At 49.1% G+C, this 18,721-nt stretch overlaps 1 protein-coding gene and 1 non-coding gene across 2 annotated transcripts; one reads left to right on the top strand and one right to left on the bottom strand.

The window, feature by feature from the left end:
- Nucleotides 1-932: 932 nt before the first annotated feature.
- On the bottom strand, nucleotides 933-1,966 carry LOC125524615. Its single transcript, XM_048689657.1, has 2 exons — nucleotides 1,436-1,966; nucleotides 933-1,360 (listed from the first exon to the last, which is right to left on the bottom strand). Exons 1-2 carry the CDS (start codon nucleotides 1,706-1,708, stop codon nucleotides 1,190-1,192), a joined length of 444 nt encoding a protein of 147 aa, XP_048545614.1. The 5' UTR covers nucleotides 1,709-1,966; the 3' UTR covers nucleotides 933-1,189.
- Nucleotides 1,967-11,671: 9,705 nt separating this feature from the next.
- TRNAD-GUC lies at nucleotides 11,672-11,743 on the top strand. Its single transcript has one exon. It is a non-coding gene; the product is annotated as a tRNA-Asp (tRNA).
- The last annotated feature ends 6,978 nt before the right edge of the window (nucleotides 11,744-18,721 follow it).

Raw genomic sequence — 18,721 nt, 5'->3', positions numbered from 1 at the left:
TAGATGCATTAATTAAATAAGATATATTGTGATATCCCAACAAGTAAACATGTCCCAACAAGGAGCGACATCTCCATGTTCCAACAAGGAACAAACTTCAATCTTCACCTGCAACTAACAACGCTATAAGAGGGGCTGAGCAAAGCGGTAACATAGCCAATCAACGGTTTGCTAGGACAAGGTGGGTTAGAGGCTTGGTTTAACAATATGGGAGGCATGATAAGCAAGTGGTAGGTATCGCATCATAGGCATAGCAAAAGAGTGAGCAACTAGCAAAGCAAAGATAGTAGTGATTTCGAGGGTATGATTATCTTGCCTGAGATCCCGCAAGGAAGAAGAATGAGTCCATGAAGAAGACAAATGGACGTAGTCGAACGGATCCTCACAACTCCGGAACGGAACCGAAGCTCACGAGAAAGGCAACCCGGAAAGAAGCAAACAACATAGTAAACAACCAACACATTAACATGGCATGATGCACAATCGAGTATGATGCATGTCCGGTTTAAATATGCATGGCAAGGCAAAGTGCACAAACAATCCTACAAATTAAGTGGAGCTCATTATGCAACTCCGTTGCATATTGACGAAACACCACATTTGGTCATTTAGTTCAATCTCGTTTATGTACCCAACAACATTAAATGTTGTTAGCATGGCAAGAGGCGAAGCATGATGAAACTATCTAATCTAGGCAAGTTTAAATGAGGCCGGGACAACAAAACAACAAGTTCGGAAACTCCTCATATGCATATATTAGGTTTGGTACTGTTCTGACCTAAACCATATTTTATAGTTGTTTAACATGCAAAGCAATGTCACCATGTTAAACTAGGCACAATTCTACCCCATTTACATATATAATTTATTTAAAACCGAGCTACGGTTATTTAGTTATGAAATAAATCATTTTAGCATGGCATATGGGAAAATTTAAACAAACATCATTTTAAACATTTTAGACATGGATGAAAGTTGCAAATTATTAACCTACACAAAATTCTGAGCAAGTTTCATATATAAAGTTTTTACATATGATGCACTGTTAATGAGTTGTTATATGCATGGAGTTTAGGGGCTAAACTGCAAAACTGCTGTCTCGGGATAATAGAAAAAAAACGTTCTATGTAAAAAAACAGGATATGGGCCGGATCTGGTTGGCGGCCCAGCAGAGAGGAGGGGCTAGCGCTCACCTAGATGGGCCAAGCCCAGTTCGGTGGGAGGAGGCCGGGCAGGCCGATTGTGGTCTGGCACGGGAGGAGGCGCGCTGGGCCGGTCTGCCTTGGATCAATCGGGGAAGGGTCAACGCGGCCACGATGCAGAGGTTCGAGGTGAAGCACGGCACGGCTGGAGACGAAGCCTACAGGGGAAATAGACTCGATGCAGGTGAGCGGCAGCGTCAATGCGAGCGGGAGGCAAGCGGTTGGGCAAGGACCTGGAGGAGGTGCACTGGCTGGAACTCCGGCAAGCCGGCCTCGGCGGGGACCCAGCCAGAATCAGACGGGGACATGCGGGGGCTCGGCTCGACGGCAAGGCCGAAGCAGGGGAGGCCGCGACAGGGGATGGCAAGGCAGGGGATGGCGACGTCGATGAAGTGGTCCGGCGAGGTCCAGCACGAGACGCCGTGGACGGAAGGCTGCAAGGAGCTCCTTGGGAGGCGTCGGGCATGGCGGCTACAGAGGTTCAAGCTTCGGTGGGGCGCATCCATGGCGTGGGGATTCTGCGAGGAAAATATTCAGAGAAGCCGTAGAGAAGGAGAGAAACACGGGAAGGGAAGCAGTGATAGGACTCCTGTGGCCTCGGACGAAAGCGACTGCCGGCGGCCGGACTCGTCCCGGAGACAGAGGAGGAGAAGGTGGAGGCGGCGGTGGTTTCGAGAAGGAGGCCGGTGGTTTGGATCGGGAGGGATGCAGGGATTGGTTTGGTGAGGAATCCGAGGACGAGAGTGGCGGCGGCGGGATGGATGGGACTGATGGGACAAGGTCCCTAGATTTTAGGGTTAGGTCGGTTTATATAGTAGGGGACTAGGTTTAGGGGCTATTGGATCCCTCCGATCGTAATCGGGTGGTCGAGAAAAAAATAGTTAGGAGGTCCAAATAAGAAAACGGTGACGTTTTGTAGACGTTTGGGGATGTTCCGGACACAACGGTAGCGACAGCCCGAGTCGGGTCCGGGACAGCTTTCGGGTGCGCGCGCGAGGAGGGTCGCGGGCTGACGAGAGAGGTTAGGTAGGGCCTGGCGGTAGGTTGTGAGCTGTGTAGATGGTCTCGAGCTGAGAGAAGAGAGGAGAGGGAGGCCCGGCGACTGTTTTCGGAGATCGAAAACGTCCGACGTTAGACCGGCTACTATTGCCGCTATATTTATCCGTTGGGGCATCAAACGGACTCCGAATGCGATGAAACTTGGCAGGCGGTCTACTGACAACAAAACAACACCGCATGCCAACTCTCATCCCATTCCAAGAACATTTTCCCGCCACTTATAAAATAATATTTCGGACATGCCGCGGGCGCGTGCAAGTGTGTCTGGGCTCAGAACGAACAACGGAAGGAACGAGGAGACCGGGACATATGCAAGTTTTGAAAAACATGATGATGCAATGCACATGGTGACATGGCAAGATGCAACACGCAAGCAAATGACATGGCAACGCCGGCGAATAACTGGAAGACACCTGGCGCAACGGTCTCGGGGCGTTACAACACTCCACCACTACGAGAGGATCTCGTCCCGAGATCTAGAATGGCACCGGAGGGACAACGGAAGAGAAAGAGAAGAGGTAAAACTAAGTTGCTTCTTTGACAAACGAGTGAGACCAAAGAACCTTGAGAGGTTAAACTAATTGAAAAAAAACAATACAACGAGGATGAACAAAGTTGAAAACACTCCGTTAGACAAGAGGAACAAGGAAGATTACTAGAACCTTGTAGGTTGAAGACATAAGAAAAAGGTTGCAATGAACAAGAATTACAAGCAAGCACTCCGGTTGAAACGAGAAGCACAAAGAATGATAAAGATCAATTACGGCAATACTCCGGTTGGAAATGGAAGGAATTGAACATGATCTTGACAGGATGAGAGGATACTTGAAAAGAGGCCATGACACTCCGGTTAAAAGGATGAGCACGCAAAGAACAGATACCTGACAATCTGAGATGAAGAGTGAGGAGAGCAACACCACAATGCCTCTGGAAGAGATAAAATAATGGAATCAAAAGAATGGAGGAGAAAACAACATCTTCTACCTCAATTGAGCTTGAAAAAGCATATTTAGGAGAAGGGTCGAACGGAGTTGTTGAATTAACAACAACGAAAAGAATAAGCTTGATATGGTCTTATGGAATACATCTCAAAATTATGAGGTGACAGCCCGAGTCGGGTCCGGGACAGCTTTCGGGCGCGCGCGCGAGGAGGGTCGCGGGCTGACGAGAGAGGTTAGGTAGGGCCTGGCGGTAGGTTGTGAGCTGTGTAGTGTTGGAAATATGCCCTAGAGGCAATAATAAAAGCATTATTATTATATTTCCTTATTCATGATAATTGTCTTTATTCATGCTATAATTGTGTTATTTGGAAATCGTAATACATGTGTGAATAACAGACACCAACATGTCCCTAGTAAGCCTCTAGTTGACTAGCTCGTTGATCAATAGATAGTCATGGTTTCCTGACTATGGACATTGGATGTCATTGATAACGAGATCACATCATTGGGAGAATGATGTGATGGACAAGACCCAATCCTAAACATATCACAAGATCGTATAGTTCGTTTGCTAGAGTTTTTCCAATTTCAAGTATCTTTTCCTTAGACCATGAGATCGTGTAACTCCCGGATACCGTAGGAGTGCTTTGGGCTACCAAACGTCACAACGTAACTGGGTGGCTATAAAGGTACACTACAGGTATCTCCGAAAGTGTCTGTTGGGTTGACATGGATCAAGACTAGGATTTGTCACTCCGTATGACGGAGAGGTATCACTGGGCCCACTCGGTAATGCATCATCATAATGAGCTCAAAGTGACCAAGTGTTTGGTCACGGGATCATGCATTACGGTACGAGTAAAGTGACTTGCCGGTAACGAGATTGAACGAGGTATTGGGATACCGACGATCGAATCTCGGGCAAGTAACATATCGTTTGACAAAGGGAATTGTATACGGGGTTGATTGAATCCTCGACATCGTGGTTCATCCGATGAGATCATCGTGGAGCATGTGGGAGCCAACATGGGTATCCAGATCCCGCTGTTGGTTATTGACCGGAGAGTCGTCTCGGTCATGTCTGCTTGTCTCCCGAACCCGTAGGGTCTACACACTTAAGGTTCGGTGACGCTAGGGTTGTGAAGATATGTATATGCAGTAACCCGAATATTGTTCGGAGTCCCGGATGAGATCCCGGACGTCACGAGGAGTTCCGGAATGGTCCGGAGGTAAAGAATTATATATATGAAGTGCTGTTTCGGCCATCGGAATAAGTTTCGGGGTCACCGGTATTGTACCGGGACCACCGGAAGGGTCCCGGGGGTCCACCGGGTGGGGCCACCTATCCCGGGGGGCCCCATGGGCTGAAGTGGGAGGGAACCCAGCCCAAAGTGGGCTGGGGCGCCACCCCCCAAGGGCCCATGCGCCTAGGGTTGGGGGGGAACCCTAAAGGGGGCGCCCCCTTGCTTGGGGGGCAAGCCCCCCACCCCTTGGCCGCCGCCCCCCTAGGAGATCCCATCTCCTAGGGCCGTCCACCCCCCTTGGCACCCCTATATATAGTTGAGGAGAGGGGAGGACTTCATACCTCAGCCTTGGCGCCTCCCTCTCTCCCTGTTACGTCTCTCCCTCGTAGTATAGGCGAAGCCCTGCTACTGTGACGCCCTGCATCCACCACCACGCTGTCGTGCTGCTGGATCTTCATCAACCTCTCCTCCTCCCCTTGCTGGATCAAGAAGGAGGAGAACACAATTTGTAACTCACAGCAGGAGCTGCGGAATAAACGGAGACTGGCGAAGGACGAGGTGACGATGCGCGTCGGGAATGGTTCCAAGGTCGATGTGATCGCCGTCGGCACGCTACCTCTACATTTACCTACGGGATTAGTTATAAACCTCAATAATTGTTATTTAGTGCCAAGTTTGAGCATGAACATTGTATCAGGATCTCGTTTAATACGAGATGGCTACTCATTTAAATCCGAGAATAATGGTTGTTCTATTTATATGAGAGATATGTTTTATGGTCATGCTCCCATGGTGAATGGTTTATTCTTTATGAATCTCGAACGTAATACTACACATGTTCATAATGTGAGTACCAAAAGATGTAAGGTTGATAATGATAGTCCCACATACTTGTGGCACTGCCGCCTTGGTCACATAGGTGTCAAACGCATGAAGAAGCTCCATGCAGATGGACTTTTAGAGTCTCTTGATTATGAATCATTTGACACGTGCGAACCATGCCTCATGGGTAAGATGATCAAGACTCCGTTCTCAGGAACAATGGAGCGAGCAACAAACTTACTGGAAATCATACATACTGATGTGTGCGGTCCAATGAGTGTTGAGGCTCGCGGTGGCTATCGTTATGTTCTCACCCTCACTGATGACTTGAGCAGATATGGGTATATCTACTTAATGAAACACAAGTCTGAAACCTTTGAAAAGTTCAAGGAATTTCAGAGTGAGGTTGAAAATCAACGTGACAGGAAAATCAAGTTTCTACGATCAGATCGTGGAGGAGAATACTTGAGTCACGAATTTGGCACACACTTAAGGAAATGTGGAATAGTTTCACAACTCACGCCGCCTGGAACACCTCAGCGTAACGGTGTGTCCGAACGTCGTAATCGCACTCTATTAGATATGGTGCGATCTATGATGTCTCTTACCGATTTACCGCTATCTTTTTGGGGCTATGCTTTAGAGACTGCCGCATTCACTTTAAATAGGGCTCCATCGAAATCCGTTGAGACGACACCGTATGAATTATGGTTTGGGAAGAAACCTAAGCTGTCGTTTCTAAAAGTTTGGGGATGCAATGCTTATGTCAAGAAACTTCAACCTGAAAAGCTTGAACCCAAGTCGGAAAAATGCGTCTTCATAGGATACCCAAAAAAAACTATTGGGTACACCTTCTACCTCAGATCCGAAGGCAAGATCTTTGTTGCCAAGAATGGGTCCTTTCTAGAGAAAGAGTTTCTCTCGAAAGAAGTAAGTGGGAGGAAAGTAGAGCTTGATGAAGTATTACCTCTTGAACCGGAAAATGGCGCAACTCAAGAAAATGTTCCTGAGGTGCCTGCACCGACTAGAGAGGAAGTTAATGATAATGATCAAAATACTTCTGATCAAGCTCCTACTGAAATTCGAAGGTCCACAAGGACACGTTCCGCACCAGAGTGGTACGGCAACCCTGTCTTGGAAATCATGTTGTTAGACAACGGTGAACCTTCGAACTATGAAGAAGCGATGGAGGGCCCAGATTACGAAAAATGGCTAGAAGCCATGAAATCCGAGATAGGATCCATGTATGAAAATAAAGTATGGACTTTGACTGACTTGTCCGTAGAACGGCGAGCCATAGAAAATAAATGGATCTTTAAGAAGAAGACAGACGCGGATGGTAATGTGACCATCTATAAAGCTCGACTTGTCGCTAAGGGTTATCGACAAGTTCAAGGGGTTGACTACGATGAGACTTTCTCACCGGTAGCGAAGCTAAAGTCCGTCCGAATCATGTTAGCAATTGCCGCATTCTACGATTATGAGATATGGCAAATGGACGTCAAAACGGCATTCCTTAATGGTTTCCTTAAGGAAGAATTGAATATGATGCAGCCGGAAGGTTTTGTCGATCCTAAGAATGCTGACAAGGTGTGCAAGCTCCAACGCTCGATTTATGGGCTGGTGCAAGCATCTCGGAGTTGGAACATTCGCTTTGATGAGATGATCAAAGCGTTTGGGTTTACACAGACTTATGGAGAAGCCTGCGTTTACAAGAAAGTGAGTGGGAGCTCTGTAGCATTTCTCACATTATATGTAGATGACATACTATTGATGGGAAATGATATAGAACTCTTGGACAGCATCAAGGCCTACTTGAATAAGAGTTTTTCAATGAAGGACCTTGGAGAAGCTGCTTATATATTAGGCATCAAAATCTATAGAGATAGATCGAGACGCCTCATAGGTCTTTCACAAAGCACATACCTTGATAAGATATTGAAGAAGTTCAATATGGATCAATCTAAGAAGGGGTTCTTGCCTGTGTTACAAGGTATGAAATTGAGCTCAGCTCAATGTCCGACCACGGCAGAAGATATAGAAGAGATGAGCGTCATCCCCTATGCATCAGCCATAGGTTCTATTATGTATGCCATGCTGTGTAGCAGACCTGATGTAAACCTTGCCGTAAGTTTGGTAGGAAGGTACCAAAGTAATCCTGGCAAGGAACACTGGACAGCGGTCAAGAATATCCTGAAGTACCTGAAAAGGACTAAGGAAATGTTTCTCGTTTATGGAGGTGACGAAGAGCTCGTCGTAAAGGGTTACGTCGACGCTAGCTTCGACACAGATCTGGATGACTCTAAGTCACAAACCGGATACGTGTATATTTTGAATGGTGGGGCAGTAAGCTGGTGCAGTTGCAAGCAAAGCGTCGTGGCGGGATCTACATGTGAAGCGGAGTACATGGCAGCCTCGGAGGCAGCACATGAAGCAATATGGATGAAGGAGTTCATCACCGACTTAGGAGTCATACCCAATGCGTCGGGGCCAATCAAACTTTTCTGTGACAACACTGGAGCTATTGCACTTGCCAAGGAGCCCAGGTTTCACAAGAAGACAAGGCACATCAAGCGTCGCTTCAACTCCATTCGTGAAAATGTTCAAGATGGAGACATAGAGATTTGTAAAGTACATACGGACCTGAATGTAGCAGATCCGTTGACTAAACCTCTCCCTAGGGCAAAACATGATCAACACCAGAATTCCATGGGTGTTCGATTCATCACAATGTAACTAGATTATTGACTCTAGTGCAAGTGGGAGACTGTTGGAAATATGCCCTAGAGGCAATAATAAAAGCATTATTATTATATTTCCTTATTCATGATAATTGTCTTTATTCATGCTATAATTGTGTTATTTGGAAATCGTAATACATGCGTGAATAACAGACACCAACATGTCCCTAGTAAGCCTCTAGTTGACTAGCTCGTTGATCAATAGATAGTCATGGTTTCCTGACTATGGACATTGGATGTCATTGATAACGAGATCACATCATTGGGAGAATGATGTGATGGACAAGACCCAATCCTAAACATAGCACAAGATCGTATAGTTCGTTTGCTAGAGTTTTTCCAATGTCAAGTATCTTTTCCTTAGACCATGAGATCGTGTAACTCCCGGATACCGTAGGAGTGCTTTGGGTATACCAAACGTCACAACGTAACTGGGTGACTATAAAGGTAGACTACGGGTATCTCCGAAAGTGTCTGTTGGGTTGACATGGATCAAGACTGGGATTTGTCACTCCGTATGACGGAGAGGTATCACTGGGCCCACTCGGTAATGCATCATCATAATGAGCTCAAAGTGACCAAGTGTTTGGTCACGGGATCATGCATTACGGTACGAGTAAAGTGACTTGCCGGTAACGAGATTGAACGAGGTATTGGGATACCGACGATCGAATCTCGGGCAAGTAACATATCGTTTGACAAAGGGAATTGTATACGGGGTTGATTGAATCCTCGACATCGTGGTTCATCCGATGAGATCATCGTGGAGCATGTGGGAGCCAACATGGGTATCCAGATCCCGGTGTTGGTTATTGACCGGAGAAGTCGTCTCGGTCATGTCTGCTTGTCTCCCGAACCCGTAGGGTCTACACACTTAAGGTTCGGTGACGCTAGGGTTGTGAAGATATGTATATGCAGTAACCTGAATATTGTTCGGAGTCCCGGATGAGATCCCGGACGTCACGAGGAGTTCCGGAATGGTCCGGAGGTAAAGAATTATATATATGAAGTGCTGTTTCGGCCATCGGGACAAGTTTCGGGGTCACCGGTATTGTACCGGGACCACCGGAAGGGTCCCGGGGGTCCACCGGGTGGGGCCACCTATCCCGGGGGGCCCCATGGGCTGAAGTGGGAGGGAACCCAGCCCAAAGTGGACTGGGGCGCCACCCCCCAAGGGCCCATGCGCCTAGGGTTGGGGGGGAACCCTAAAGGCGGCGCCCCCTTGCTTGGGGGGCAAGCCCCCCACCCCTTGACCGCCGCCCCCCTAGGAGATCCCATCTCCTAGGGCCGGCCACCCCCTTGGCACCCCTATATATAGTTGAGGAGAGGGGAGGACTTCATACCTCAGCCTTGGCGCCTCCCTCTCTCCCCGTTACGTCTCTCCCTCGTAGTATAGGCGAAGCCCTGCTACTGTGACGCCCTGCATCCACCACCACGCTGTCGTGCTGCTGGATCTTCATCAACCTCTCCTCCTCCCCTTGCTGGATCAAGAAGGAGGAGACGTCTCCCGTCCCGTACGTGTGTTGAACGCGGAGGTGCCGTCCGTTCGGCGCTTGGTCATCGGTGATTTGGATCACGTCATGTTCGACTACATCATCACCGTTCTTTGAACGCTTCCGCACGCGATCTACAAAGGTATGTAGATGCATCTGATGACTCGTTGCTAGATGAACTCCTAGATAGATCTTGGTGAAACGAGTATGAAAATTTTTGTTTTCTGCAACGTTCCCCAACATGTAGACGGTCTCGAGCTGAGAGAAGAGAGGAGAGGGAGGCCCGGCGACTGTTTTCGGAGATCGAAAACGTCCGACGTTAGACCGGCTACTATTGCCGCTATATTTATCCGTTGGGGCATCAAACGGACTCCGAATGCGATGAAACTTGGTAGGCGGTCTACTGACAACAAAACAACACCGCATGCCAACTCTCATCCCATTCCGAGAACATTTTCCCGCCACTTATAAAATAATATTTCAGACATGCCGCGGGCGCGTGCAAGTGTGTCTGGGCTCAGAACGAACAACGGAAGGAACGAGGAGACCGGGACATATGCAAATTTTGAAAAACATGATGATGCAATGCACATGGTGACATGGCAAGATGCAACACGCAAGCAAATGACATGGCAACGCCGGCGAATAACTGGAAGACACCTAGCGCAACGGTCTCGGGGCGTTACAGCAATCTTCTAGAAGATGGTACAATTATGTTCATGAATACTTTTATTATTTTATCCTCAGTATGTAAAATTTGAATTTTGTCGCGGCTTGATGTTTTATTTACCATAAGGTAATTGCTACATGAATTAAAACGTGTATCAATTGTCATATTGACCTATAAATCGAGGTGAGCACCAAAATCATTCTTGATGTTTATTGAATAACATTTATGTTTATATTGGTATGTTGATCTTTGCACTTTTAGTTAGATCTCTTTTAAATTCTTGAATTACAATGGTTTGCAAAGGGATCGAAGCCCATGGTCCCTGCACCAATACACACAACCCATATGAGTCATTTATAGACACCTTCGGCACCGATGTAGATAATGGAGCCCTTTTACTGGGTCATGGAAGTAGGGTTTAGAGTGTGTAAACCCAACAAATATAGTACATACGAACATTCCAATAAAACCGTCTAATTCTTAGGTGGAATCTATACACCGCCATAATATGTTAGGTAGCATGTTGACAAGTAAATCCGTCCATATATACACATCAATCCCAAACATTATACCATAGAAACAGACGGGCGCAGCAACGCGCGCCATCAATGATCTAGTGGGCTATTAAGACTGAGTACAACGGAGCACCATTCAGATATGCCGCCAAGAAAGGCAATGGAGAAGCTTGTTGACCATCGGGCGTGCATGGGAGGGGGAGGGGGCAACCCAGTTTAGTAAACTGTAATAACGAGTTGTAGTGTGCATCACAATTATTGCATAAACATCCTTTGATTAATCATAAGAAGAGGATAATTCAAAACCTCATATAAAATGCTATAAAACACACTCAAATAATCAATGCACTGGTATAATCCCGCTAAAAATACTAAAATATTTACCATAGTTTCCTTAGGGGGGCAGCCCTCTCATTTAACTAGGCAGGCAAACCCAAGAAGCAAACACTCATGAGAGACATAATATATCCAACGATTCGTTTTCTGGCAGTATAACAGTGTTGGGTTCATCGAGAAATATCAAATCATGTTCATCTAGAGCATTCTCGTCCTCCTGCGACATGGTGACATCTAGGTTTTGCGGGACAAAGCGGGACACCGAGCTAGTACTTAACCCCAGGAACATGAGACCATGCCGTGAAACTCGAATATTGTCCACCGAAGGCTGCAACAGTCAGCTTGAGCCTTGAGGCCACACCGAGGGATGTTCTTCTTTCTAGGGCTGAAGATCCCCGCTCTGGTTGTTTCCGGAACCATTGCTTCTCCATGTTTGATCAAAATTATGTGAGTGTCGCCTCTTCCTGAGCACTGTCCCTCTCGCTCATTGCGCCCAAGATAGACGATTTACCCCGGAACATGCAACCACCGTGATGTGGAGCACGCACAAAAACTGAACCACAGAAATGGACAACGTTTTATGGGTAGTCAGCGCGTCTAAGTAGGCTAGGTTGAGCAGTATTAGCGTTGAGTAGTATTAGCATCGGAGTCGTTGTAGTATAGTGGTAAGTATTCCCGCCTGTCACGCGGGTGACCCGGGTTCGATCCCCGGCAACGGCGATTTTTTTGGTTTTGCGGCCCACGACAGGCCAGGCCGGTTCTTTTCGGCCTGCTGAGAGCCCGCCTGGCCCGTCCGGGCCTATTTATCGTATGCACCCTCGAAAAGTACCCCGTTCCCTCTACAGCCCTGCCAAAACATTTTCTGCCGTGCTACAAATTTGTTGTTGCAATGGCAAAGCATGCTCGTGCGTAAGGACTATTCCCTCTGTTCGATGAAGAGTGTACGTTTTGCAGCTATATTTGCTAGCTCAAATTTAAATGAACCAGTGTTATATTTGTAGATCAAATGAGTTAGTATTGTATGTTATGCGTTTATGTCGGTCTTTTTCTCCGATTTAACCGGAAGAAGTTCTTAGATTTTCGAATTTGGCTCAGTCGATTTCATTGGGAAGGAAGAAGGAAGCTCGGGGCAGGGCAAAACGCCGTCAAGGCCTCAGCTAGGAACAAATGTAGGCGGAGGCGAGTTCAAAGGTTAACGGTTCAGGGTGCAAGAAATTTTAGTAGTTCGCCGGTTTAGAGGGATGGCTATGATGGCTGGCGCCAACGCGATGGTGAGGAGAGTGGGGTGGCCGAGGCAAGCAGTTTGGCCGGTGATCATGGACGGTTTGGCAAAGAAGATGAATAGGGGAGGACAGTAGGTGGAAGATGACCATCTGGTCGTTGGCTGGACGGTTCAGAAAAATCAACCAATCCACAAAAAAAAATTATCGGCCACCCTTTGGCCATTCCTTTTTTTTTTCTCATGATTAACTGTGTCAAGATGATTCTTAAACCCCAATCAGGGTTGGAATATGTTTTTGTTTGTTTTATTCTCTTAGTTGCATAAGTAGAATAGAAATAGAATTTAAGCTAGATTCGTCTTCACTAGAATCATTATCCTGATCTATGCTCATGCATATTGTTAATGTACTACATTATCCTATCTGGATGGGCCGTTGTCTAACATCTTAACTCTGGTTTCCATCATCCCTAATATATATGGTCATCGTCGAGACTATACACGCCACCTCCTCGCTGGGCACCAAGGAGATAGCCAAAAGCACAAAGACGACCACAACATCGTGTTCCGGTTTTCTGCTGGCATGTGCTCCTCTCGCTGACGGGCATATATCAACAAAGGATGTGACGGGCAATTGCATATTCTTCTTCTTCTTCTGAATATGTTATTCCTTTCATTTGCTTATTATCCGTTTAAAGATAGTTGTGTCATTTGTTAGAGCATCTACCGCCAGATATATCAAATCTGGCACCCTATATGTTGACAACAATGACTAGTCAATCATCAAATCGCCATGTCCACAACAGTGTATCTCATATCTAGTACCCTGAATCCATACTATGCATGCAACCTGAAAAGCTACGCGGATGATCAACGAAATAGATGAGCATATAAAAGCATCTTCAGCCGCGCCCTCAGAAAGGCTTCCTTAGGCGATTTTTTCGCGCCGGCGCAGAAAAATCGGCCCAATCGCGCCCCAGGAGTCCGATTTTCGCCAGCCTGGGCCGAAATTAGCGCCGGCAGACCCAGGCCGAACCCGACGCGCTGGGGGGCGCTCGGGGACGCCGAGGCGAGCGGTTTTGGCGCGAAAGAGCCGCGGGCCCGCCGCGTCAGCGACACCGCGCGTCGTCTTCCCCCCACGCCTCGGTTTCCCGCGGGGAATCAATGGCAAGGCTGCCGCCGGTCAGCCTTACCATTGATTCCTCACGGACGGCGCGCCGACGCCTCCCCTTCCTCGTACGCGTACACACGGGCGCGACGCGGCTATATAAAACCGGCGGCCTCCCTCGCCTCTGGCCACACCAGCCCTAGCCCTAGCCGCCGAGCTCTGCCTCTCCCGAGAGCCGCCGCCTAGCCCCCCCTCTCCCGAGCGCCGCCGTCGAGCCCTCGCTCTCCCTCCCTCTCCTGATGGCCCAACGTTTCCCCGGAGATGAGGCGGCAGCCAACGGCTTCGGCCGCTGCTCGCTCCGCGAACAGGAGTCTTGGCTCCTGTTCCAGGCGAACATCCCGGTGCCGCAGGACATGCGCGCCGGGCCGACGAGCTGGAGCTCAGCAACGGGGGAGTGCCCATTCCCCCGTTGCCCGACGCCGTGGCCAAACCCAGGTACTTCGCCGACGAGGTCGAGGTCGTGCGCGCCTCCCTCACCGACGCCCAGCTCTCCCTCCCCCAGTACGCCACCGACAACCACGCGGCTTGGGCGGCGTACTTCCAGCGCTGTCAGCAGCAGCGGCTGGCGTCCACCAACGGCGCGACGGTCGGCGGCGGCATGAAGAACAGCGAGGGCGCCGCCTGTGGTGGGGCGTCCCCGGCCGCACACTCGAGGGCGTGCTGACGCACCTCAAGGGCTGTGACGCCCGAATAATTAAGCTACAGTAATCCCCTTCTAATGGTGCCATGTCACCACGATTACTGTTCTTAAACTCGCGTTGGTTCGAAACCGGTTGAAATTTCAAATCTAAAACAAAGTCAAACAATAAAAGTTTTCAAATATTAAAACTAAAATGCTCGAATAAATCTATAAATTCCCGTGTTCATTGCCATGTTGAAACTAACTTCACTTGACTCACAAAATCAATTCCTAGGAAAATAATAAATGATCCAACATCACATAAAATGGCCTTTTCAAAATAAATAATTAGTTAAGATTGTCCAGTTAACCCCAAACCTTGTGTGCACCCTTAATATATGGCCTAGTATTTATGTGCCAATTACTTTGTGGAAAAGAAATCATTTGCTATTTCTATAAAAATGCAAACAGTGAAAGAAAAGCAAATAAATAAAAAGAAAAAGAAAAGGGTAAACAGAAAAGGGAAAAAGAAAAGGACCTACACTACTGGACCCAGGCCTATCAAGAAAAACAGCCCAGCCCACCTCCAGCATCCCTTACCTCACGCTACAGGAGGCAGAGGAGGGCGTGGCGCGCATCCGAGCCGCCTTAGCCATGGATGGTCTCCACATCGCCCCCACGACCTATAAACGCGTCCATCGAAAACCCTAGCCTGCTCTCGATCGATCCCCTCTCATTCCCCCCATCGTGCCGCTCCTCATCTGCTCGAAAACAAGCTCGGAGCTCGTGTGGTGACCGCACTCGCCGTCGTCATTGTCGCGGCCACCGTCGTCCCTGCGCCAAGATAGTGTGTCCCCCGGCTTCCCCGTCGTCTTCCACGTCGTCTACAAGTCCATATAGAGCCAGGGCACCGCCGAACGACGGGATCGAGATCATCTTCTTCCTTCTGCCGTCTTCTGCCGTCGTCGATTTCGCCTCGATCCGCGCTGCCTCGACCGCCCCCGACCTCGCCGAGTTCGCCTACGCCCCCCATTGTGAGCCCATCCGTCGATCCTCTTCTTCCTTCGCGTGGATCCATCGCCGTAGACGCTGCTGCCCGCCTGACCCGAGCTCATTCCGCCACCACGCCCTCTGGCCGCTTCGCCCGCGTCCTCCTGCAGCCACCTGCGCCCGTCGCCGCTGCTGCTCTATTGCCGCCGCTTGTTGATGCTGCTTGCTGCCGCTGCTGCCCGTCTTCGCTGGCGCCATGGCCGTTTCGTGCGCGCACGCCAGTGCCCGCGAGCCAGCTGCTGCTGCCCCTGCGCTGTCGTTGCTGCTTGCTACTCCTAGCCACTGGTGCTGCTCTTTGCTGCTGCGTTGCCGTTGCCGTTGCGTAGTGTGGTTACCTGCTGCCGCATGCTGCTTGCAGTTGGTCATGGCCTTGGCCAAGGCCATGGCTGTGTGTGGCGTGTGCTTGTGTGCATGTGTGAGCACAGCGCTGGCTATGTCTCCCGCACGAACGGCCGGCCCTTGTTTACTAGTAGTAGTAGGTTTAGTTTAGTAGTATTAAATTAATACTAATTAAGGTTGTTAGCAAATGACAAATGGGTCCCACCTAATTAGATTAGGTGAAAGCCCCTGTTAACCAAAATAACTAACCCTATTATTTGATAGGACTATGACAGTGGCCCCCACCTCTAAATAAACAGCTTAAAAGAAATCTTTAAACACTTGTGACACTGACAGAAGGGTCCCGCCTGACCCTTTGACTAGTCAAAGTAGACCCAGTCAAACGCTGACTGGGTTGCTGACTCAGCACTCCCCTGGCCCATGGTCATGCACTCTGGCTAGAGTGACACTAGGTGACAGAAGAATATTCTGTTTTATTTTGAATTAAAATTAATTTCAGAAAATGGTTTAATCTTTGAAAATTCATAGAAAATAAACCGTAACTCGGATGAAAATGTTTTCTACATGAAAGTTGCTCAGAACGACGAGACGAGTTCGGATACGCAGCCCGTTCATCCGCCACACATCCCTAGCACAGCGACCACGCAACTTTCCCCTTCGATTCATCTGTCTGAGAACGCGGAACACCGGGGATATTTTCCCGGATGTTTCTCCCCTTCACCAGTATCGCCTAGTACTGCATTAGGTCACCCCTAACACCGCGTTTTTCCTTGTTATATTTTTTGTGATGCATTGTTTGCTCTGTATTTACTGTTTCTCCCCCCTCTTCTCTTCGATAGACCCCGTGACGATGCTGATGCCCCTGTGATCGACTACGTCGACGACGACACTTCTTCCTTTTCAGCAGAGCTTCCAGGCAAGCCCCCCTTTGATCATCCCGATATCGCCCATTCCATTCTCTCATGCTTGCATTAGATTTTTCTACTGTATTTGTTTGCTCCTATTCTGATGCATAGCCTGCTTTTATAACCTGCTTGTTGTTACCTACCTGCTTAGTATAGGTTGGTTAGTGATCCATCAGTGACCCCCATCTTGTCCTTGTTGCCCCTGCTTCATCATTGAAGACCCGATCAACGGGATCGAAGACCAGGCCCCGGCACCGCACATCACTTTCCCCTTAGTTGCTCGACACTACTGGGTTACTATCGAGTGCCGAGGGTGAGACCTCTTCAGCACTTCTGATGTTAACCCTGTAGTGTAGTTATTCGGTCGTGGTCATCGAGGGTGATTTCTTCCTTAACCACTTCCGATACGACTCTGTCGTGCAACCCCTCAAGTGTGAACCTCGGGGGTGATTCCTCTTACATTCACCTTGATGATTACATCGAGTGGAATTCACCGGGGGTGATTCCTCGGGTTTTTCCCTTGATGTTTGGACACGCAATTACTATGGTTACTATGAATTTACACTGAACCATGTTACTAAAGACGGGTCGTCCCTGAGGGGTACCCGCGCGAGCTTAATTGCGAGTGATGTGGAGACGGGTTGACCTGGAGGGTGCCCGCGAGATAATTACGAGGCGTGGCCGGGCATTCCTAGCCCTTGCCGCAAGTCCTCGAGATGGGGCAACGGGGTCACATCTTTCGTGAGTCTCTGCTTGTTACCGCGCGTTCCCAATCCACTACGATTTGGATATTTGATCCGAGGGGCCTCTGGCCTGATAGCACTAACCATCACGTGGGCATAGTATGGGCGTTCTGCATCATATGCATCAGCCGAAGCTTAATAGACGTCAGCGACTGAGCGGCGCGCGCCGGGTTGGACTGGTAAGCTCCTGCCTTTTTAGGGAGGTAGCTAGGTCTGCTCACCGGCCGCCCTCGCAACGTGCAGGAGTTCCCGGGGAGATGGCCCATGACCCCTGGGGGCATATGTTTAGTCCGGCGTGTTGACCTCTCTATTAAGCCCAGGTCGGGTTGCGGCGTATTGTTTGGCCGAGGCCGGGCGTGACCCAGGAAAGTGTGTCCGGCCGGAGTTAATCGAGCGTGGTGGGTAAGTTGGTGCACCCCTGCAGGGAAGAAAACATCTATCGATAGCCTGTCCTATGGTAACGGACACTTGGAGTTGTATCCCGATCGATACAACTAGAACTGAATACTTGAGATGAGACATGGAGATGAGACTTGGATATGAGATGATAACTGGATAGTATGGCTCTGGGATTGCTTTCTCGCAGGGAGTCGAGAAAGGATCTCTGGCCGAGGTTGACAACACTACCTACTTTCCATTATGTTAATCTGTACTCTTCTATATGCTGCAAGATGCTTGAAGATGCTAGTCTTCGATAGGCTAGGCTTTCCCCCTCTCTTCTGGCATTCTGCAGTTTAGTCCACAGATACAACCAATTCCTTTGATACAGATGCATACTTAGTTTAGATCTGATGTAAGTCTTGCGAGTACTTTGGATGAGTACTCACGGTTGCTTTGCTAGTTCTTTTCCCCCATACCTGATTGTTGCGACCAGATGACGGATCCCAGGAGCCAGACGACGCCACTGATGACTACTACTACCCAGAGGATGCCTACTACTACGTGAAGACTGCAGACGACTAGGAGTAGTTAGGAGGCTCCCAGGCAGGAGGCCTTGCCTTTTCGATCGTTGTTACTTTTTGTGCTAGTCTTCTTAAGGCAAACCTGTGTAACTTATATCTGTACTCAGATATTGTTGCTTCCGCTGACTCTTGTGTTTTCGAGTTTATGTATTCGAGCCCTCGAGGCCCCTGCCTTGTAATATAAAGCTTGTATTATTTTTATTTATGTCTAGAGTTGTGTTGTGATATCTTCCCGTGAGTCCTTGATCTTGATCGTACACATTTGCGTGTATGATTAGTGTACGATTGAATCGAGGGCGTCATAATGGCGGCAACAACCCGCCGTTGGCGTACCCCCCGGCGAGGGCGGCTGCCACGGCCACGGGGCGACGGGCAATGGTTGCCCAGGAGGTTCGGCGCCTCCTCTTCTTCCTCCTCATCACGCTCTTCTTCGCACTCCTCCGGCTCTCCGGCGTTGCTCGGCGTCAAGGCCCAGCCTGCGGCAGAGACGCCGCTCGGCCGGCGCACTCGCAGCGCCGGCATCGTCATCAACGAGGGCGGCCGGCGCGCCTCCTCGTCGGCTCCTTCCCCGCGCTTCGTCAAGCCCAAGACGGAGCCGGGGCTCGCATCGGTGAAGACGGAGCCGGGCCTCCTCCCCGCGGTGAAGACGGAGCACGGCGGCGAAGTCGAGCTCAACGACGACGCGGCCCTGGA

This window comes from Triticum urartu, chromosome 7 (genome assembly GCF_003073215.2).
Source record: "Triticum urartu cultivar G1812 chromosome 7, Tu2.1, whole genome shotgun sequence".
Taxonomy (NCBI): Eukaryota; Viridiplantae; Streptophyta; class Magnoliopsida; order Poales; family Poaceae; genus Triticum; species Triticum urartu.
Note: the sequence above shows the minus strand (reverse complement) of the source record. Positions and strands in the feature narration are given on the sequence as shown.

Coding starts and splice junctions, on each gene's coding strand:
- LOC125524615 (XM_048689657.1), bottom strand. CDS start 1,708: ATGGATGCGCCCCACCGAAGCTTGAACCTCTGTAGCCGCCATGCCCGA. Junction 1,361..1,435: donor AGCCAGTGCACCTCCTCCAG/GTCCTTGCCCAA, acceptor TTTCCCCTGTAG/GCTTCGTCTCCAGCCGTGCC.